At 36.8% G+C, this 24840-nt stretch overlaps 2 protein-coding genes across 3 annotated transcripts in view; both read right to left on the bottom strand.

The window, feature by feature from the left end:
- The window catches only part of LOC121378839, a 65179-nt gene extending 49059 nt beyond the window's left edge, over window positions 1–16120 (bottom strand). For both annotated transcript variants that reach the window (XM_041507177.1, XM_041507178.1), the window contains exon 1: window positions 15651–16120. In XM_041507177.1, coding sequence (XP_041363111.1) covers window positions 15651–16035 — 385 coding nt within the window. In that variant the 5' untranslated portion in view covers window positions 16036–16120. The remainder of the gene's footprint in view (window positions 1–15650) is intronic.
- A 5963-nt stretch (window positions 16121–22083) lies between these two features.
- The window catches only part of LOC121379934, a 54121-nt gene continuing 51364 nt past the window's right edge, over window positions 22084–24840 (bottom strand). The window contains exons 27-28 of the mRNA XM_041508624.1: window positions 24313–24375; window positions 22084–22723 (exon numbers count right to left, since the gene is read on the bottom strand). Of these exons, the coding sequence (XP_041364558.1) occupies window positions 22598–22723; window positions 24313–24375 (189 nt within the window). The 3' untranslated portion in view covers window positions 22084–22597. The remainder of the gene's footprint in view (window positions 22724–24312; window positions 24376–24840) is intronic.

The following is a 24840-nucleotide window of genomic DNA, read 5'->3' as shown; positions in this document are numbered from 1 at the left end:
AAATTTTGACAGTGGCCAGCTGTTGGCATACGTGTTACATGTAAGGGGGTGTTACTAATTATGTAACGCTCTAGGGGTAGAGGAAGAAGGTACTGTGTTCGATTTACGTAACATTTTTAAAGACTGTATGTTACTTTTATTCATTACTTAGACCTAAAAAGGTGTTTTTTGGAAATGCGAGGTCAGTCTATAGGTTCAATCCCCATCGGCGGGTATGCAAAAAGACCATGGTATGTGATATCCTGTCTGTGGGATGGTACATATAAACAATCCCTTGCTAAAAAAAAAAATGTAGCGGGTTTCCAAGGCATGTGTGCAGGGATTTCAGCGGAGTTGGGGTTATAGACTGTGTTGAGCGAAGTTTATATGGGGCCATGCTCCCCAAAAAAATACATTTCAATGTTTTTTAAGCTTGGGCAAGTAAGGGTTTTGACCTCCAATACCCTCCCCCTGCATATGCATCCGATTCCTCTCTAAGATTATATGTCAAAATTACCAAATGTTAGACATCCAACAGCAGATGGAAGAAAGGATAGGATATGTTTTATTTAACGACGCACTCAACACATTTTATTTATGGTTGTATGGGGTTGGATGATTATTAAATCAATATGCTTTATCTTTGATGTCGTTAAACAACCCCCCCCCCACCCAACTTTATCCTTTCCAAACGAAATAATATTTATCTGAATTTGCCGATTTTAACATGTAAAATTAAAAAGTGAAAACGTTCATTGTCTACTTTAGTATATTTTATTTTTAAAATATATACATGATTAATGTGTTACTAGTATACAAACTAAACTTTGAAAGTTCTACTAACACTTTATAAAATATCAATTCTGAAATAGGAAGGTACGACTGTCGATAATACGTTGTCAAGATCAAACCGGTTTTAACTACAGCGCAAGATTTTTCTTTTAATTTTTTGAGATGAACCCTACAATTTGAAATCAGCAAATGCACGTGTTAACTGAAACTGACAACAGGCTGTCGTTTGTGCTTTGCCGAGCTATGGCGGCACAGGTGACGAATCAAGCGTATACGTTTGACGATATCCGTTCATAGCGAACACATACAACTTTTTTAAAAGTGCATTTGAGCTTGTATTTCACATTTGTACATGATGTTATAATATGGTAACCAGATAATGTAACTTTAAAGTAGGGCTACTGAATTTTTAATCATGGCTAGTAAATTTATTAAAATCACTGATCCCATGGCTGGTGGATTTTTATAAAATTCTAGAAGGCCAGCTACAGTTTAGGTTGTTGTCAGAAAGAAATGTTTTATTTAACGACGCACTGAACACATTTTATTTACGGTTATATGGCGTCAGACATATGGTTAAGGACCACACAGATTTTGAGAGGAAACCCGCTGTCACCACTACATGGGCTACTCTTCCGATTAGCAGCAAGGGATCTTTTATTTGCACTTCCCACAGGCAGGATAGCACAAACCATGGCCTTCGTTATGGATTACTGGTCGGTGCAAGTGGTTTACACCTACCCATTCAGTCATCGAAATAAGTATTGTGTTTGGTAACCCATTTACAGGTTACCACAAAATATAGCCTGGTAACCTATAGGTTACCACAACTACATGAAAGTTAGAATTGATTTTCTGTTCCTACTACTACTTTTAAGGCTAAAACGCGGACATTCTAAAATTGTATCGGTGCGCGCGAACATTGGTACGAGAAACGAACTCCGGAAGTAAATTTATCTAGTGGGCACTGCTTAAACGCGGAATGACTATAATTGCTTACAATTGCACAAGTGTTCACGAACATTGGTGCAATTTCATACGAGAAAACGAAACGCGGAAGTAAATCCATCTAGTGGACGCTGCTTAAACACGGAATGCCTATAATTGCTTGCAATTGCACAAGTGCGCGCGAACATCGATGCAATTCCTTACGAGAAAATGAAACGCGGAAGTCCGGAATGCATAGCCTGGTATACGTTCAGAAACGAAACTACCGTTACGTTGAAATTTTTGTCGAGAACGAAACACCGTTCTCGACTTTTCTTACATGTGGTAACCTCCTGGTAACCTGAACGACCGTTCTCGACTTATTTCGATGCCTGCCATTGAGCCTTGCGGAGCACTCACTCAGGGTTTGGAGTCGGTATCTGGATTAAAAATCCCATGCCTCGACTGGGATCCAAACCCAGTACCTACCAGCCTGTAGACCGATGGCCTGCCATGACGCCACCGAGGCCGGTAGGTTGTTGTCAGAGTTAAAGATAAAAACCCTGAAATTGCTTTACTGTAGCATCAAGACCACCAGCCAGGCTCTACTACAATTCTTGAGCAACACCAAGACTGATTCTAAGACATCTCCCATTAACATTAATAACAGTTCTCACTGAACAGTGCAACACACGGCTTTATACGACACGGTGCGACACAAGGCTTTATACAACGAACTTGGCACCCAGCAGTGTCGGACCAAGCATGTGTGCTCACATATATATATCTGTTCAGTTTGTGACCCACCCAAGTGATTGATGGATTAAAGATTAATGACTTGACGGATCCCGCCATTCGACGGCTACTAAATAAGTATATCATGCATTATAAGTAACATGAGCTGAAACTTTAAGCACCAATAATTGTATCGGTGTCGGAGAAGAAGATATTATCATGTCAAGAAATTAACATGAATAAGCCTATTATACTGCATGTAAATGACCGAAGACATGCTGAGTGAAGCAACTGGGTAATCTGCACAGAAAATCAGTATAAACCATTTAACATTATGAGACCAGAGCTGTCTGTTGGGTGTGACAAAAAGATAAATGTGAAACTTAAGATGGTTGCAGAAAAAAAAATATACTACAATGGGTTACAAAGAAGAAATACTTTTTAAAAATGGGTCTTTATATGAATATGCACCACTCAAATTTCAAACTTTTAAAATATGATGCTATCACTAAAGTGTATTATAGTGATAAGTACACATGTGTAAGGCTTTGAATTGTGCTTATTTTTTCTATTGAAAGACCTATCTGTACTTGTAGATGAACAAATACCTGCTTATTTCGAAAAGGCAATTTTATTTTATTTTTATTTTGGAGAGGCATCACTTGGTACAAATGTTTGACATCCAATAGCCAATGATTAAATAACTTTTAACTTTCATACATGTATGTAGCTAACAATGTACGCATTAAGCTAAACCTATAATACATGGTTCCTTGTTGAGAAAAACAGCCTGAAAGATATGTGTTTGTGTGTCTATATATGTATGTGTGTGTGTGTGTGTGTGTGTGTGTGTGTGTGTGTATGTGTGTGTGTGTGTGTGTGTGTGTGTGTGTGTGTGTGTGTGTATACACTGGGCTAGCTCTGCCACTTGCCAAATTCGCCAATTGCAAATTTTAGGAACAATTGGCGAATTATATTTTTTAATTGGCAAAAACAATTTGTATAATAATTGATATTTTGTTGGAAAATAGCTATAGGTTTTGCATTTTTGAGATAATTTGACGAAGTTTTTTCGATCACTCAGAGCAAGCCCTGTATATACTTTGTATACATGTATAGTCAGTCCTGTTGAATTGTTCCTACACATGTATCAGATACAAAATACTGGGGTGGGGGGGGGGGGGGGGGGGGTTAATAAAATGAATACCAAGTACCAGAATACACACAAATACTCATTGGTTTTGCTATGCTGTTTTGTTTAATGGTTACCCAAAGTATACATGACACACGTATCAATTTCAACAATAAAGGAAACAGAATATTACGTTTCTGAAATGTCCTAATAAACGTGTCAAACCAGTGTACTTGAAGACAGAAGGTATAAAGAAGTATTTTAAAATGTGATCAAAAAGGTTAGACTATTGGAAAGGTGTGTAACACCATCTCCAAACTACTTAATGGTTTTGATGGATGTTATTTACTGAATATGCCAAATAACTGACAACCGTGATTCCTGCTTTCCACACTAATACATTTACAAAGTACATTAGACTAGCTAGTAAAAGCGATTGTTTTTTTGTAACCTGACCAAGATTTGTTTTAATTGCCCAGACCTTTTTTTCTTTTCTTTAACAGTAATACCGGTACATACAATTGCCTACTGACTGAACCATTGTAAAATAGTGTGTCAAGTTACAGCATGACAAATTTGTTTAAAGATTACATAAGCATTCTCAAACATATTTGTACAAATGTCTAACATACACTCAAGGTATGAAAAACAGATAACCATCCTAACAGGAAAAAGCTAATACACATTTAATGACTGCATTGTTTGCCGTGTCCATATCTTTTAAGATGGTTACCTGTTAGGTTTATTCCTTGTGTAGGTATAATTTGCTCTTGAAAGTGTTATTTTTAACTAACACTAAGTTTATAACAGACATTTTCAAGTGGTAAATAAATTAAAATGGTAACAGATTTTTAAAATGTTATATTAGTGAAAAACAAATCTGTATTTCAACACTACATGTAAGTTTAGATCAGAGAAGAAACCTGCTGGTAGCTTATACAAGTAATTAACAGAAAGGATTTTTTAATGTACCATTTCATAATAGACATGACAGTAAATATAGATATTAAACTATGGAATTTTGTGGTGCGTCATGGTGGAAGGGATGGACTGGGGAAATAATCCAATGAGTCTATACCCAGTTTATTTCTGTTATAAAATTAAAGTTTGTTTTGTTTATCGACACGTTTTGTTTAACAACACCACTTGAGCACACTGATAAATTAATTATCAGCTATTGGATGTCAAACATTTGGTAATTCTGACTCGTAGTCATCAGAGGAAACCCGCAAAAATAATTATAATGCAGCAAGGTATCTTTTATATGCACTTTCCCACAGACAGGAAAACATATTCCACGGCATTTGTCCAGTTGTGGTGCACTGGATTGACATCCAATAGCCAATGATTTATAAATCAATGTGCTCTAGTGGTGTCGTTAAACAAAACAAACTTTATTTTGTGCACTGGTTGGAAGGAGAAAAAACCTAATCAACTGAATGGATCCACCGAGGTGGTTCGATCCTGTGATGCAAGCACCTCAAGCGAGCACTCAACAGACTAAGCTAAATCCCGGTCCCTTATTTCTGTTATCTACTGTACCTCAGAACAATACTCTAAAACTACATCTTGGACTGGATGAAAATATTTTATTCGAATCTATTGAGAGTAGTGATGTTCCAAGTATCTATTATAAGGCCAAGTAAAAAAAATTGTTTGGTTCATGTTACATGCCAAAAACAAATAGGGTAGGTAGGTAGGGAAAACTTTTTTTTTCTTCTTTTTCCCCCCCCCCCATTTTCGAGCTAATATTTCCTGAATAGTATAGCAGATTAATATATTAAAAGCTCTTTCTTTGTGTTACAGTGCAACTGACAATACATACTCTAATGAGAATCATTAATTATTTTCTATAAAAAAAAAACATGTCGTAACCTAGTCAAACCACAATCTGTATTAATGTAAACACCACCCAAGTCTAATACTACACGGTAAGGTTATAAACTACGATAACACTAAAATAACACTATAATTTGTTCATTGGAAAAAAGTTTTAATATCAAAGGTCTGATCCACAACATGGTTACACCCCCTCACAACTACAGCAACAACACTGATCTTCCCGGCCTATTTCATTGCCAGTATTGCAGTAACAAAATGTACATCATGAAGATGTCAATAAAAATTAACAAAATAAGTTAACAAAAAGATCTCCATACTAACTATCCTCATAGCAGAGATATCAAAAGAAAACAACTATTTTCAGGAAAACAGTTTCCCTTTTGGTCGTCCATAAGGACACTGCACAGTATCTTTGCACTGTTGACAAAGAGGTAAAACAGGTTTGTATTTTTGCTTTTTAAAGGTCTGATCCACAACATGGTTACACCCCCTCACAACTACAGCACTGCAGACGCTATTAAATGTGAAAAGAGTTGTCATTTCTTAAGGTTTTGGGTACTACCAGTTCATTTCAAATGCCATGGATATCATATTTAATAATAAATACAGGGGTTATTTGTCAAACAAATGCAAAATATTGATAGAGTTGATGTCTAAATATTTAATTTAAGTAATCTTTTCAGCATAATCGGCTATTTTCATGTTTACTCTTTATGTTTAACATTGAATCGTAACTCGGTATTTCTAGAAGTTCGATTACGTTTTAGGGAATTCCCCTACCAAAATAGACTGGACATTTGTATCATTCTGCTTTTTAACAGTAAACTAGCGTAACATTTTGAAGATTGGATTCACAAGTTCCGAGTAGTTCCGAATGAGTACGAGAACACGTTCGAGAGCATGTGGTGTCAATGGCGTCTTCCATTTACAGAGTAGAATGTCAAAAATGTGCTCATTCAAATCAAATAATATTACACATGTATTTAAATCAATTTCAAATGAAATGACATTCAAGGAATCGGAACACCTCGTCACATTCCGCTACGCTTATATTTCGTGGAAATGTACGAGGAGTTCCGAATGGCTCTCGGAAGCTTTTCATTTGGAACTCTTCAGAAGTAAAATTGCGCGAAGTGTTCCGGGTCTTCTGGTAACGAGATCTTGGACTGACAGATCTCGTGGCATCTCTCTGCAGTTGTTGTTTTTAGAGTCGACGAAAATTAGGATTGATATTAATGGATTATTAAATAAAACAGGTGGAAAAAAAAGGGTGGGGAAAAGGTTAAAAAAAGTTTAGGGTTGGCACCAAAAATTTAGGGACGGTCGGGTAACTGGAACCAAACAATTCTTTTTACTACGCCTAATCGAAAATTGATCAGACATAATAAAGCTACATTGTATACATAACATTTTAGCTCAATATCTTGGAAAAAAAATTCTGAAAAATTGTACATAGTTCAGACAAACAAAGAGACAGAAGGACAGAGATGAAACCCATAGTCCCCTCCAGTTGGACTGGTAGAGAACTAATAAAAGTAACCCAGTATACACAATTTACATGGCTCACTGCCTCACCTTTACGAGGTGTGGCATGAACAGATTGTTGTGAAATCAGTGGAATTCCACCATGATCAAGGTTCAGACCATAAACCTTACCTTATCAATCTTCAAACACACACTCTGTATATGTTATCAGTAAAGAAACATTACCAATCACTTGTGGGTAAATATTCAGAAGAACAATATCACAAAATTTAAGTTTTCAAAATGTTCTTGGTTGACTTAAAATTTACATTTGCAAACCATTACCATATTTCATGTGCTCTCTTTAGCTCAGTCGGTTGAGCGCTTGCTTGACGTGCTTGCATTGCAGGATCAAACCACCCCAGGGAATCTGTTCAACTGATTGGGGTTTTTGTCATTCCAACCAGTGCACCACAACTGGTCAAAGGCCGTGGTATGTGCATGCCTGTCTGTTGGAAAGTGCATATAAAAGATCCCTTGCTGCATTAAGTAAAAACCCTGCCTGTTACCGACTACGGTCGGACTGCTGGTGCTCCCTTGCATCTGCCAGTGTAGGTGGTCCCTCCTCCACCCACCCCATCCCTTTCCTGGACAGAGGAACCAGGTGAGACTGGTATTTGTGGCCAGGACAGGCGTGCACTACAACAGCTTGCTCTGAATGTGCACGTTAAACAATTTTCCATTCCATTAAGAAAATGTAGCAGGTTTCCTCTATTAATCAGAATTACCAAATGTTTGACACCAATAGCCGATGATTAATATATCAATGTGCTTTAATGGTGTCATTAAACAAAACTTCACTCTTTGGATTTCATTACATGCCAGCACCTTCTTTAATCAGTGGCTGTTACAAATAGATATTCAACACAGCAATTTTGACACTTGACTCGACAATAATCAACTGCTACCACGTTATTTTTATTATCAAAGAGTTTTTTGTTTTGTTTAATGACACCACTAGAGCACACTGATTAAATAATCATTGGCTATTGAATGTCAAACATTTTGTAATTCTGACGCGTAGTCATCAGAAGAAATCTGCTACATTTTTCCTAAAGCAGCAAGGGATCTTATATATACACTTTTCCACAGACAAGCCAGCATACACAACAGCCTTTGACCAGTTGTGATGTACTGGTTGGAATGAGAAAAAACCCAAGTAGTTGAATGGATCCACTGAGGTGGTTCGATCCTGCGATGCGAGCACCTCAACCAAAAACTCACCTGACTGAGCTAAATCCACCCCTTGTTATCACTGAGTGGCCAAAGGTATTTTTTCAGACCTCTTGGTTTATGGGACGAGACATAGCCCAGTGGTAAAGCGCTCGCTTGATGCGCAGTTGGTTTGGGATATATCGCTGTCGCTGGCCCATTGGGCTATTTCTCACTCCAGCCAGTGCACCATGACTGGTACATCAAAGGCTGTGGTATGTGCTATCCTGTCTATGGGATGGTGCATATAAAAGATCCCTTGCTGCTAATCAAAAAGAGTAGCCCATGAAGTGGCAACAGCGGGTTTCCTCCCTCAATATATGTGTGGTCCTCAACTATATGTCTGATGCCATATAACCGTAAATAAAATGTGTTGAGTGTGTTGTTAAATAAAACATTTCCTTCCTTCCTTCCTTCCTTCCTTCCTTTCTTGGTTTAAAGGGAGCTACATGTACATGTATCACTCTCATTCCCCATCAGTTTCCCTAAGCCTAGTAATTTTAGCTCTCCTTATCATGTCAATTTATATGGTTTCAGTATCGTAACATCTAATATTGTTTTTTTACAGGGAGGTCTGTTTTATATTAACTGTTTCACAGATATGATAACACATACCACATCCTATGATATAACCAGGGTATGAGATATTTTGGATGGAGTCAGTAAACTAAGGTGGAGACGGCCATAAAACTCATCGCACCACAGGCAAGTGATCCATGTAGTGTCATGTCATGTCATAGGGTTTTACGTGCACATTCAGAACAAGCTGTTGTAGCGCATGCCTGTCGTGGGCGCAAGAGCCGGCGACAGGAAAGGTGGGGGGAGGAGAGGAGGGACCGCCTGCACTGGCAGGTGCAAGGGAGCACCAGCAGCCCAATCAAATTGGTAGCAGGCGGGTTGGGGTGGTGGTGGTGCTATGGAATTTGAATGGAGCAGTTAAATGCCAAAGAGAAAAGGGTGCGCAATTTTGATCGAGGGAATTTGGCGCAATTTTGAACGGTCGGTCGAAAGGTAAATGGCCGAGCTAATATAGGTTTTGATATTAGTGAATCGAGAGTAGCTCCATGTAGTACTACTATAAACTATTTATATGTACATTCACAAAACTGAAATGATTGTTATATAGATAACATTAAAGGGTTTTGAGACTGCAGTAACTTGGCTTAATGGTGTCCTGCACACAAGTAATTTTCCAAATTCTTTTCAGGTCCTAACTATTTTTCCACATTAAACTCTAGATATATGTAGAAAGGAGGTAAAATAAAGACATACATATCAGTTTGAAAACAAGTAATAAACAGGTCATAAATCTCAATGAGTAGAGTTGTGCAAAATCTCATTACAAAGAAGATCTTCAGCTGTGCGTGTCAGAGTGGCAAGTAAACTATTGCAATTAAAGTCACACTCTCACCTGCAGATCTATAGTTCATTCGTGACATGACAAACAGTACAGACATAAATGAGTGCTTCAGGTTTGTGCACTTGGGATTTCTTATATACACTAACCGTAGCTTGTCAACTGTGCCATATTGACTAAAAATGCACTTTGAAAACCTATTTTAATATTATTATGTTATGAGATTATTGTAATACAAACAATAATATACTCTGTACACATGAGGTCTTGCTAAGTTCACATGCATGTGTATACAGATAATGACAAGACCCGTGTACAGCACATAACATGGAATTGATTGCTTTTTAAAATATATACTGAATATTCAGCATATTTTGAATGTCAAATGATTTATAGAAAATTTGTTTCTAGATACTCAAAATAAATTCAAAATAGAATTAAAGAAGGAAGGAAATGTTTCATTTAACGATGCACTCAACACATTTTATTTATGGTTATATGGCATCGGATATATGGTTAAGGACCACATAGGTATTAAGAGAGGAAACCCGCTGTCGCCACTTCATGGGCTATTCTTTTCGATTAGCAGCAAGGGATCTTTTATATGCACCATCCCACAGACAGGATAGTACATACCATGGCCTTTGTTACACCAGATGTGGAGAACTGGCTGAAACGAGAAATAGACCAATGGGTCCACCGACGGGGATCGATCCCAGACAAACCGTGCATCAAGTGACCATGCATCAGTGGGCTACGTCCCACCCCCAAACTAGAATTGTAATTCTCAACATCACATACATCTACTTGTTCTAAATCGATGAAATACAACAAATATTAAAACATTTTATGATAATTATTAAAAGCAGCTTTTAAAACTAATATATATATATACGGTACTAAATGTGTACATATAATAATAGTCCAATAATGTAATGGAAGTTTTAGCACTTTTTTTCTTGCTTGCATTAACATTCAAATTTAGCGAATGCGTACTTCCAGCGTTTCCAGTGCGGAAGTCAGTACACCTGGTATTTCTGTGTAAACAACTCTACAGATTATTTCTAGTCCACTACATGTCCAAGCCGTCTTTACAAGCAGAGTCAATATTTTGTCAACAAGCATAGAACTCGTGATAATACAACGAGCCAGTGTCTCTCGCTGAATATCTCCAGTAATCCACAGATAACAAAACACTCCATACCCTAAATCCCAAATCACCAACTTATTAACCATTCATGTGAACAGTATTTCTCAATGTACCCTGAACCAAAATATGCATGTACATTAAAGTTTGTTTAATGACACCATTAGAGCACATTGGTTTTTTAATCATCAGTTATTGGATGTCAAACATTTGGTAATTCTGACAGTTTTAGAGATCCAAGGGATCTTTTACATGTACCAAGACCAATGGGCCCACCAAAGGGATCGATCCTAGACCGGCCACGCATCAAGTGCACGTTTTACCACTGGGTAATGAGTAAAGGAAAAGTTTCCTTGCTGTCCCTCTAACTTGTCGTAATGCCCCTTTTTTTTCAATTAAACCAAAGGCAATAATTAAATATAATAAAATAATGATACTCAAGACAAACCATTTGCTGTTGTATTTTTTCTAAATGCACCCATGTATCTTTCTCTGTTCCAGGCTGTACTACAAAGGCTTTAACACTAATAACAGGTAGAATACAGTACATGACTAAATCCCAACAGCTACAAAAATGTACACTGAAAATAAACTGATGGAAAACATATATGTACATTAAACTAATTACTTACACTGAACATTACTAATTCTAGACAGCCAATACCATGATTTCCCTAGATTGTCATTAACATGTCTGTACTAAATGAGCTGGTCATAAATAAGAAATGTTTTAACACCAATACGCTAACAAGTTTCCTTAGACAGTTCTCTTGATATACTAGTATATACATGTCTACACTGTAGACATGTACATGTGTATGTAGTTTTCTTTTAAGAAACTTTACTCAACTCTCTGATTCTTGATTCCACAGGTTAATCAGTGCCACATGGGACTAATTTAAAAACCAGTAACACTGAATCAGCCTGACTGAAATACCAAAGTAATGTTCAAGCAGTGTCCAGTATAACAGGCCTTTATGACTTAGAATGGATTGCTTTTAATAGTTTTATCCAATCAACTCACGAAGAAGAGATCAAATGGACTAGTAGTTAGTAGCATAACAGTCTTTGTTTATAACAAGCTAATTTGTTTGTACCTTCAATTTGTTTTTCACCAACAGTGTAATGCATTATACAGGGATCACACAGTCCATTCCAAAATTAGTCAACTGCTAATTTTTATACAAAGTGGCTACAACATTTAGTATGGCATACAGGGAATATTTGTTTTTAAAATTTTGATTAGCGATATTTCTAATCAATTGAAAATTTATTACCAACTACTGTTTAACGTTTTAAAATTGTATAGTGATATCTGAAACTGGTGTAGTGAATCACGATGTGATACTAAACAAAATGTTCCCTGGTTTATGACTAATAAAATGTTTAAATTGGCCAATTTTAAGAATTTTCAAACAAATATTTTAGATATATCGAAAATTAGCTAAATCTAAATTCTTTCCAGTGTGATCCATTACATCAATACATTAAGTCAAAATAAATAAAAAAATGTACAGGTTTGAAATAAAAAGGAATTAAATACCCCAACTCTAAGAAAAAAAAATTGAAACATAGATGGCTGCATGTTACTTTGTAACTATTGTCATACAAGTGATATTGTTTGGTGGTGTACATCCTGTATATATTTGTGGTGAACATCAGTCACAGTATTAAAACAAGTCCTGGTAATTCAAACTCTTCTTAAGCATATATTGTATCTAATTATAAAAGTTATTCCTACAGGCATAGTGGTAAAGTGCTCACTCGATGTGCGGCCGATCTGGGATTGATCCCCGTCAGTGGACCCATTGGGCTATTTCTTGTTCCAACCAGTGCACCACGATTGGTATATCAAAGGCTGTGGTATGTGTTATCCTGTCTGTGGGATGGTGAATGTAAAAGATCCCTTGCTGCTAATCGAAAAGCGTAGCCCGAAAAGTGGCAACAGTGGGTTTCCTCTCTCAATATATGTGTGGTCCATATCCATATATCCGATGACACATAACCATAAATAAAATGTGTTGTTAAATAAAACATTTCCTTATTTCCTGAATGATTTACATTATTATAATGTCCATTTAATTATTAAACATACATATCTATATATATATTATGTATGTATATATACATGTGTATACATACATACAAGTGTGAGAAAGATATCTGCCTGACCACCAGTTCCCCACCTAAACCCCATTATATCGATTATAAAGAGGGAACTTCACCCTAACCTCATCCTTAAAACTAACCCTAACCATAAATTTAATTCTAACCCTAAAATCTAAGCGATGGGGAGAGGGGAGGAAACAGCCATATTTTTTACCCAAGTTTGGACATTACAATATATGCTCATTGCTGTCAACACACACACACACACAAAAATAGTTTTTTGTTTGTCTTGTCATTAGACTTATGATATACTACACACTTATGTTTGGCCTAGAAAACACAAAGTGAAAAGACATGCAGACAAGTCATAAATTACACAGCATACATGTATATGTAAAACTGAATATGTAGACACTGCACTAGACCGACAGGTACATGCTACTGGCAGATGTTTGATGACAAAACTATTGTCCAGATGAAGGATATTGTGTAATGGTAACTGAGATGAATGTGATGAGGTGCAACTGAGTCTGTACCATCAACTGAAACAGCGTGAATTTAATTAGTGGAAAACCTGGCTAATTAGCATTCCAAGTGTAGAACCACCACAAAGATGGGTGGCTACAGTAGCAATTAGAGGTGTCAAACAGTGATGTAAACTCCATGTCCACCACTCACTGCAGGGCATAACCCGCATCAGTGAACTGATGACAAAGCTAACATTACCTAGCCAAGGGCAAAACACTGGTTGGTTTTGCCAAGTATGCAATTACATTTACTAAGTGGTTTTAATTTACTCTTGCACTGCCAGTGTTTTAGGTTTAAAATAATGGATTGTACAATAATTGTAGGTGTACATGTATGAATCAACTGTAAGTGATAAATGTGTACTAGACAGACATGCTATTAAAGACATTAACACCAAACTGATGCAAAATAATGTATACACGTCTACACAAACAAAAACAACATACAATACAAAATGTACATGCATGTACACCGGTCTCGGTAGGGTAAATGTAAGACCACTACACCCACTTGTCTCTTACTAAAGAAAGAAAATTTTTTTTTAGTGAATGACGCACTCAACACATTTTATTTACAGTTATATGGCGTCAGACATATGGTTAAGGACCACACAGATTCAGGGGTTGAAATTTAAAAAAATTATCACTATCCCAAAGGAATAGTGAATTTCAAAAAACACTATTCTGCCTAAAAATGTACTATCCCTTCAATTATTAATGTACCACTAGTTTTCCTGACTGTGCTACATCGCCCTGTACAACATTGTGTAACAAACAATTGTTTATATACCAGTCTATGCATTACTGCGTACTTGTGGGAATTACAAACGAACTCACTCCAAACATTAGTCTCGATCAAAAAGACGTTTATTTTGTACCGGTAAGTACATGAGAAAGGTCTTAGTTGCGCGAGGATTTGTCTTGCAGAAAAATATAGCTGAAGAAAAAGCATAAGCAGAATAGTCGCAGGCGATTTTCGGTATTCTGTGCTTTATTTTCACTTTCATGATGGAATATTGTTTTACTATTACGTTTCGAAATTTATTATTTGCGGAATAGCGTAAAATTCGACCCCTGAGATTTAGAGAGGAAACACGCTGTCACCACTTCATCGGCTACTCTTTCCGATTAGCAGCAAGGGATCTTTTATTTGCGCTTCCCACAGGCAGGATAGCACAAACCATGGCCTTTGTTGAACCAGTTATGGATCAATGGTCAGTGCAAGTGATTTACACCTACCCATTGAGCCTTGCGGAGCACTCACTCAGGGTTTGGAGTCGGTATCTGGATTAAAAATCCCATGCCTCGACTGGGATCCAAACCCAGTACCCAGACCGATGGCCTAACCACGATGCCACCGAGACTGGTGTCTCTTACTAAGCCTCTATCTTGGACAGACAGCCCAGATAGCATAGGTGTGTGCCCAGGACAGCATGTTTGAACCTTAATTGGATATAAGCACAAAAATAAATAGAAATAAAAATGAATAAATTTACAAATATATATACCGTACATGTATCTTGGTTATAAGTATATTCATCAAATACTGGCATATTGAAAATAATTTGTACCTTAACCTCCTTTCGGTTTCCTTTTTAACTCTTAATATTCTTAAGTTATGATAAATATTTTTCTGTATTTATGATAAATTTATAGTTTTGATACAATTGTCTACATTTATAGTATTATACACAATTATTTTGAACTTAGTGTACATACTAACTCATGTTAGTAAAGTCAATTACTATTACTAATGGTAGATTTCATTTTTCTTCTCCTCTAGATCATCACCTTGTGTCACAATAATCATAAGCTATCTAGACAACAGTTATAATTTAAAATGTGTGGAGATGTCAGTTATTCCCTCCTTAACTAGATTAGATCTGCTTTATTTATATATCACAAAGCAACAAAAAAATCTTTACTTGTACTCTTCATTTTATTTATCCATTTGGGAGAAATATCCTTGTTTCCCCCCCCCCCCCCCCCCCCCCCCCCCCCCCATTGTTAGGGTTTATTTTAGGGCTAGTTAGATTTTGGGCTAGTTTTGGGGTTAGGGTGAGGTTCCCTCTTCATTATACATGTATAAATGTAATGGGATAGGGGAGGGTAACAGGCATAAATGTTTCCTTTATAATAGTTTATTTTATTTGATTTAAGAATTTGAAATTCATGTCAAAGCCATAACTAGGGGTGGAAGGCAGGCTTGGATTTTATTAAGACTCATAAAGAGTAGGACTTGTTAAAACAAATATTAAAAAATATTAAATACTTTAATACAGATCAAGTTCTTTACAAATAGCACTGTAAAAATAGCCCTGGGCTAAAAAGTGACATGACAGACAGCCTGACAAAAAGCACACCAACCTATTCTCTCGACAGTGAAACCAGCTGGTGCCTTCAGCACCCGTCTTCCCCACGCAGACCGCAAGTTTTCCAGGTGAATATCATTTCCTCCAACCAAAATCGTAGATGGTTCTACAAACCCTAGATATCCCAAGTTCTTTATGCTCTCGATGAGCGACGGGTTCCAGTAGCAAGTCTTATTCCTAAGTTTGAAATCGTCAAACAGATCCTTTCCATTGTGTACTTTCCCCGCAGACGTCGGCGATGCATCGGTATTCCCAGGTCCGAGGTTGTTGCCATTGTCTGACTTACTATTTTCCTGCAGAACTATTGCCAAGCACTTCGATGTGACAGAATGATTCTTGAGCAATCTTTGATGGCTGTCACAATGTGGCCTCGTAGACATATTTTCATGGTTTTGTGCGAACCGCCGTTCTTTTCAAATCTAGACGCACAAACTCGCAGGCGTATCACCTGTCGATAATAAAACGCTGGAGTTGCTCGCCCTCTTGTGGGGAATTACCAGCAAAAACTATCAAGGGGGGTAACTACGAATGATAAAACAAGTTACGGGGTTGTCTCAAACTAATATAAATATATTGCATACTGTATTAAAGAGACATTCCTGAGTTTGCTGCAATTTTTAAGATGTTATCGACTAACAGACATTTTAACGATTGTAATTACATATCAAATATATTTTTCTGTATGAAATATTAGTGGCTGTTGTATATTAAACATGTTTCTAGTCGTTCTAATATTTGTACTAGGTTAAATTTCATTTTTTTATTTTTTTTATTTTTTTTTTCATATGTACAGAATTATTTGAAGACAAAATCCAGTTTGGGCTTCTTACAAATATTAAGACGACCAGAAACACATTGAATATACAGACACTGATATTCTAAACAAGAAAACATATCTAATATGTAAGTTTAATATTAGAAATATTTTATTAGTCTGAAACATCTTACAATGCAGAAAACTCTGGACTGTCCCTTTAACGAGTGTCTTTTATCAAATGTAACAATATATTGAAGCAATTTTCATGGTTACATGTTACGTGTATGTGTAAATGCTGACATATTTTATTTTTTATCCAATGTACATTTTAAAAATTAAATCATCCTATCAGTGAAGTAGCCTAGCCTAACTGTTGGTGATGTTGTTGGTATTGTTTGTTGTCGGTTTTGTTTTGTTTGTTGCTTTTTTGGAAGGGGTTGTTTTGTTTTGTTTTGTTTTGTTTGGGGGTTTTTGTGGATTTTTTCTTCTTGTTTGTTGTAGAGGTTTTTTTTTGTTTTTTTTGTTTTGGTGCGGTTTGGTTTATGGTGGGGGGGGGGGGCTGGTGGTCGTAATATATAGTATTTAAGTTGGTCACTCATTTTGTTGATAGTGCTTAACACTAATGCACACACGCACGCAAGCACACACACACACGTACACACCACAAATACTTGTCCATTATGAATACATACATGTATACTAAAAGAAAGAAGTGTTTTATTTAACGACGCACTCAACACATTTTATTTACGGTTATATGGCGTCAGACATATGGTTAAGGACCACACAGATTTTGAGAGGAAACCCGCTGTCGCCACTACATGGGCTACTCTTCCGATTGGCAGCAAGGGATCTTTTATTTGCGCTTCCCACAGGCAGGATAGCACAAACCATGGCCTTTGTTGAACCAGTTATGGATCACTGGTCGGTGCAAGTGGTTTACACCTACCCATTGAGCCTTGCGAAGCACTCACTCAGGGTTTGGAGTCGGTATCTGAATTAAAAATCCCATGCCTCGACTGGGATCCGAACCCAGTACCTACCAGCCTGTAGACCGATGGCCTGCCACGACGCCACCGAGGCCGGTACACATGTATACTAATACACAAGCGCACATACGTCAGGGGGCGAGACGTAGCCTAGTGGTAAGCGCTCGCTTGATGCGCGGTCGGTGTAGGATCGATCCCCGTCGGTGGGCCCATTGGAGCTATTTCTCGTCCCACCCAGTGTACCACGACTGGTATATCAAAGGCCGTGGTATGTACTACTCTGTGGGATGGTGTATATAAAAGATCCCTTGCTGCTAATCGAAAAGAGTAGCCCATGAAATGGCGACAGCGTGTTTCCTCTCTCAATATCTGTGTGGTCCTTAACCATATGTCTGACGCCATATAACTGTAAATAAAATGTATTGAGTGCGTCATTAAATAAAACATTTCTTTCTTTCTTTGACATGCGTCATGTTAGATTTTGCTATATAATACGGTACTAAAAATTAGGGTCTCCACGATTACTTGAGTAGGAAAGAAAGAAATGTTTTTTTATTTAACGACACACTTAACACATTTTATTTATCGTTATATGGCGTCAGACATATGGTTAAAGACCACACAGATTTTGCGAGGAAACCCGCTGTCGTCACTACATAGGCTACTCTTTCCGATTAGCAACAAGGGATCTTTTATTTGCGCTTCCCACAGGCAGGATAGCACAAACCATGGCCTTTGTTGAACCAGTTATGGATCACTGGTCGGTGCAAGTGGTTTACACCTACCCATTGAGCCTTGCGGAGCACTCACTCAGGGTTTGGAGTCGGTATCTGGATTAAAAATCCCATGCCTCGACTGGGATCCAAACCCAGTACCTACCAGCCTGTTGACCGATGGCCTAACCACGACGCCACCGAGGCCGGTACTCGAGTAGGACACAGGCCGAGTCTAGCAAGACTCGAGTTAGTTCACTGACTCAAGTGCCCGCACAAATGTAGGACATGTATTCCAGCAGTAATTAATTTGCATGTATACACGTTACACAATAATTATATGATCATGCACTAGTTTCTCTTTTTAATCTGGCCGCCCGTCCGTCACAATAGTATACTGAACGTATCAAAGGGTTTCTAAATGCAATACAATGGCATGATTTGGCATTCATTTACAGCGCTGGAATTAACATGCATAATGCTATTTTACGTTATTCCTTAGTCTCATTATCATCTAGTCTAAGTGTCCGGGCCGAATTTGACCCTCGAGTGCTCGAGTCCAATATTTTGGTATAAAAACAAGAAATAAAGTCATTCGTCATTCCACCAAAATGGTTTATTTAACCGTGTGTGTTTCCTGGCTTTAAATTAAAATGTTATTTTCTCTTACATATCGAATCAACGCAGAATTCAGACTTCTGGCACCATACACATTTCATAGAGCTCTAGCGATCGATATTCCTCAGACAAATTCTTGTTTTATTTCTTAACTTACGTTGAAAGATTCAAGCAAAGGATATATTCAATCAGGAAGTAAACAATTTGTTTCATGCAAATTAATAGATAATAAAAAGTATATATGGTATATAAAAGATCTCTTGATGATTTTTTTTTGGTAGTTGGGCGGCATTGGGTTTCCCTCTCTGTCACTGTGTTCTGTCTCCGTATCTGTTCTTTTTCCCTCCCCCACATCTCTCTCTCTCTCTCTCTCTCTCTCTCTCTCTCTCTCTCTCTCTCTCTCTCTCTCTCTCTCTCTCTCTCTGTCTCTTTAAACGTGTTCTAACCACTATATTCCAGAATTAATATACAAATCTGTGCGTTAAAAATTGGACAGGCAAACGGTACCCTAAGCAAATCTATCAATTGTATTACCATTTCAGTTATTGTGTTACAATTTCACATCAGGTTTCATTTAGTAGGTTTTATAAAGTTAGTGGAAAAGACTCGGAGTTGTTTTAAAATGTATCTAACGAGCGAAAGCGAGTTTTATACGTTTTTAAACGAGTTGTGAGATAAATGGTATCTAACTACCACTCATGTATTGTTCTATTTTTTACATATCCTCAAAAAACTGGTTTTAATCAAATTTTTAACATCATTTTCGACTAAACGATATTTACAACCCTTTGCACTTGATTACCAGGTTAACTATACGTTACAGTGTAATCGATTTCCATCATGCTGGATTTTTTGTATTGGACGTATGGCATTGGTGACCTGGTCATCACCTAGGAGCAGCCAGTCGTATGTCTTGAAATTATTAACACACGTACGTGTGTAAACAACTATGTGTTATTAAAAAATAAGGCATGGTGTTCTCACCAACGGGTGTGTAAGAAAGCACTCTTTATGTGGGGTCAGTCTAGAATCGACTCCCGTTGGTGGGTCCATTGGATTATTTCTCGTACAGCCATTGCTCCACAACTAGTGTAACAAAAGCCATGGTATGTACTATCCTATTTTGGGATGATCATATATATAACCCTTGCTGCTATCAAAAAGAGTACATGGGCTGGCGGAAGCGAGTTTCCTCTCATTATTTGTGTGTTCCTTAACCATATGCCCGACGCCATAAAACTGTAAAAAAAAAAAAAAAAAAAAAAAATTATTATTATTATTATTAATAATAATAATAATAATAAAATGCTGAGTGCGTCGTTAAATAAATAAATACAATTCTTCCTTCCTTCAATTACGGCGACAGGTGGACTGTGAGTGGTCACAGCCGAATGCCGTTCGGGTGTCTACGGCTTGTTGCTTGAGGGATGTCGGGTGTCACCGGCTTGTTGCTTGAGGGATGTCGGGTGTCATCGGCTTGTGCCTTTCAGAACGATCACCTAAGATAAACAAATTACTGATGCTAATCCCGTTAATCTGTGGCCAAGCACGGGGCAGAATCAAAAGTTATCAACACTCTAATCCTATACTGCCCAATTAACCTGATCTAATCTGATAGCCTATAGCCAATAGACAGCTGACCAAGGTTTATTTATCTGGGCGCTGTCCAAAAAAGCAGAACAATATTGTCTTTTGCTGTAATTCCAATTACTTCATAGCATCCCTTACAGACCGGTGGACATTTGTGGATAGTTAGTACATGTATTTATATCCACGGGGCTATTTTTTGTTGGAGGTGGCTTGGGGTGGGCTAAAATGCCAGGTTAACAATGGTGATTTACGTTTCTATTTACGTTAAGGTTTAGACCCAACTCGGTGTCAGATTGTAGACAGTTTTGTAGGCTAAATACTGTATCTATTCATACTAAAAACTCGTATTCTTTTGTGCTTTTGCATAATAAAACAAATATTTTTTTTTGTCCTACTGAGCAGTCACGGAAGACAACAGCAGACGTTCTGTCAATGAGTCAAGCCCGGCGCCAGTATCAATTATGGATTGATCTTTCTAAACGTTTTGCGTTCATTAAGGGGCTTTCTCAAAACAGTCATTCGGACCAAATTGCTATCGATTTTTGTGTTTTTAATTTATATCAAGAATAATTGTTGTCGTTGTTATATTCAGGCTAAACTTGGTAAAAATATACGATTTTTAATGTTAGTATCCAACAAAATAAGAAATTGGTGGGGTGGGTATTATTTACAGTTGTTTAAAAGTAAGTTTTGTTGGATATTCAATATCAAATCCTAAGGTCAGAATTGATGGTGAACACTCCCACCCACTTACACACTTACCACAAGTGCTGCTGGTGCGAATCTCAGCATACAATAAATGTATTATCAATTTACCAATAACCAACAGCCTTACAAGTGCCATTTATGAATGCAGGGATCCCTTCCAAGATAAATCTTGAATAAGTTATCTTTGCGTTAAGATAACATTCGGTACATAAGGTATTTTTTTTTTTTTTTCTGTGCATTTCAATCCTTTTTTTATTTCTTTTTTATTAACCCCAGAAACAAATATGGTTGTGTCAGGGTTGGGGGGGGGGGGGGGGGGGCCTTATATCACTATTTTATAATCATGCTGTAAACTAATATAAACATTTTTGTTTTTAATATAAATATAATATAATATAAACATAAGGTGATCTTAGCAATAAGATCGCTTCATAAAATGGATATCTAAGGCTCAGTTTCAAATGAGAAAACAAGAACAAAAAACAAATTATTGAAATATTTCTTTATTGAACATAAAATTATTTAATAATCTACATTGCATCAAATAACTAATACAGGTTAACCTGCATAACATAAATTAAATATTAAAATATATTTGTTAATTAAAATAAAGTTCCAATCATCAATTACCTCTTGCTTATAATGCAGATAATTACAAACTTCAAAATAAAATTATTTATTGCACTGAATTTATTGCACATTGATTAAATGTTTAAATTTGTTTCCAGTCTTTTTCAGTGTTATCAGTGATTAATATTATTGCTGGAGAGGTGTTGGAAGATCCCATACCACAGATCCCATATGTCTGATTGGACGTCGACTTAGCCGCAACTCTAAACATCTCAGGCCAGTTGTTCAAAAGTTAGTTAGCTTAAAGGGACATTCCTGAGTTTGCTGCATTGTAAGATGTTTCCGACTAATAAAATATTTCTACGATTAAACTTACATATTAAATATATTCTCTAGTTTAGAATATCAGTGTCTCTATATTCAACGTGTTTCTGGTCATCTTAATATTTGTAAGAAGCCCAAACACGTTTAATATACAGCCACTAATATTTTATGCAGAACAATATATTTGATATGTAATTACAATTGTTAAAAAGTCTCTGTTAGTCGATAACATCTCAAAAAATTACAGCAAACTCAGGAATGTCCCTTTAAAGAAGCGTTCTCATTATGTGATCAAATCGTTCTGTGAGAATACCCAAGTCGGAACAACTTTAGTCTTATACGTTCCGATTTTTATGGCCGACAAATCACATACAACAATTCAGTGCGACTAATCGCATAATACGAATGCCCCTTAACTAGTGGTTAACAGAAATATTCAAAACCAATGACTAAATCAATACAAATAATAATTGAGAACATATGTTGAAATTTGATTTAGGAGAACCAAAGGTATCTATACATAATCAAATCTAAAGTTTATTTTGTATCTGTGCAAAAAATAATTGAAAGGAAAATGTTAGACTAACCAAGGGTTAATTTAACTATGCTTTGAACAACAGGCCACTTATGTGCTGTATAGTTGTTTGAGTTTCTGCAACTCTTTGTATGTGATTTACAGTGTTCTGTTAGTGGGTGGAGGACACTGTTTGAGGAATTCACACACTTTCGTAGGGGAGATCATCTTGCTGAGAAATTCCTCCCAAATCTTAGGAAAGTTAGGATCCATGAATCCAACACACTAAAAGACAAGATATATGAATGAATGAATGAATGAATGAATGACTGAATGACTGAATGAATGAATGAATGACTGACTGAGATGACTGAATGAATGACTGACTGACTGACTGACTGACTGACTGAATGACTGACTGACTGAGATGACAGTATTCACTTTAAAACTTATTACATGTATATAGGGAATAACTGATAACTGTCTTAAGATATCGGCTTTATCCTGCTAAGGTTAGAATGGCGAATGCAGCGAGGCTTTGCCAAGCTGCATTCGCCATTCGCCCTAAACAGGATAAAGTCGATATCTTAAGACAGTAATCAATTATTTCTTTTATCTTGCAATCCTACAGGAATATTCGTAAAATCATTATTTACTCCAGTTTTGTGTACGCAAATCGAGTATCATCAACCTAGCAAGGCTTTTGCCGTATGACATTATTATTTGCAAGAAGCTAGCTACATTCTGTCACATTAAAAAAATGTTTCTAAACTCTAATTCATAAATAAATATACAAGTTTTGTATTGTTATTGCAAAACTAAAAATTATTTGTATTTACTGTACTTCAACAAATGATTTAAAAAGTATGTTTATTGAAAATCTACTCTGAAATACTCGAGTTGAGTTGGGCGTATGTCACTTACAGTACTTGCTGGATAAAATACATATATACAGTTATATATACAGTTAAATCCCTCTAAACCAGACACCTATTGGACCAAGTAAAATGTCTTGTTTTAAGGGTTTCCAGTTTGGAGAAGTTCTGATCTGTACTGATATTTCAAAAGGGATCATGAAAAACATCTTACATTGAGGGAATTCATGTTTACAGAGGGTCTGGTTAGGACGGACTTCATTGTATATCAAATCAAAAATATTTGAAATGCTAAACATAAAATGGCTCATCCAGTCTTAATTTTATACCCCTGCTGACGCCCTCTAACTTATTACATGCAGGTAAAGTGCAAATGACATTTTTTTTTAATGATTCATGAAATGTGTTCCAATAATAATGGAATTCCTATAAAACATTTAACCCTTTATAGCAAAGTTAGAATATTTTGTGATGATTCTTTTACACAACAGTGATTTCACAACAGCCACACCGTGATCCTGATTCATTCATTCATTTATAGTTATGCTCATGTTTATATCCCATTAAGGTTCAAGCATGCTGTCCTGGGCATACACCATAGCTATCTGGGCTCTCTGTCCAGCACAGAGGGTTAGTGGTTAGTTGTTAGTGGTTAGTGAGAAAGGTTTTGGTGTGGTAGCTTGATACTGAGTCGTTATACTCGCTCTGGGTGGGAGCCAGTGCCAGGAGGCGAACCCAGTACCTACCAGCCTTAAGTCTGATGGCTTAACCACTAGACCACTGAGGCTGGTATTGACCCTGACTGTATTTATTCATATATGAAAAAAATCTGAAACTCATTCTTTTGGTTTATTCAAACCATATGTACATACTAGTCTTCAGAAGATATCAATTCACATTGTGTACATGCATTGTGGACAGTAATAAATGAACTGTAACCCAAGAGTAAACTGTTTAGTGAGACCCATACATCTACAAAGGGAAATCAATGTGTCATACCTTTTGATCAGTGGGAGGTGGAAGTCTGTGGCAAACTTCATCCAATGTTTTCTTAATCTTATCCTGAAAGATCACAAACAGTTATTAAGTTCCCCGTCAATAACACCAAACTTAAAATTCAATAATAAAATATGTGCTCCACAATAAACTTGTAAACAAATATTTTTAAAGGTAAAAGATCTAGAACAATACTGGTATGCAGGGCCATAGCTAGCGGGGTGGGGTGTGGGTGGGGTGGGGGGGTGGGGGGTGGGGGGAATCCGGAACAAAATTATAGAAATGTAAAGGAAATTCTCTTCTTAACTGTTTAAGGAGTTTTAAACTATTAACTACTCAGTTGCCCCCCCCCCCCCCCCCCAAAAAAAAAAAAAAAAAAAAAAAAAAAAAATTCCTAGCTACAGCCCTGGTAGCCTATGTCAAGTGGTCAAAATGAATATTAATATTGCTGGCAAATTATTTTTGTAAAGCAGTATTCCTAACTAATAAAAAGATTAATAATAATAGCTCAAAATTAGTAACATTATTTTC

Source organism: Gigantopelta aegis, chromosome 8 (assembly GCF_016097555.1).
Source record: "Gigantopelta aegis isolate Gae_Host chromosome 8, Gae_host_genome, whole genome shotgun sequence".
NCBI lineage: Eukaryota > Metazoa > Mollusca > Gastropoda > Neomphalida > Peltospiridae > Gigantopelta > Gigantopelta aegis.
Note: the sequence above shows the minus strand (reverse complement) of the source record. Positions and strands in the feature narration are given on the sequence as shown.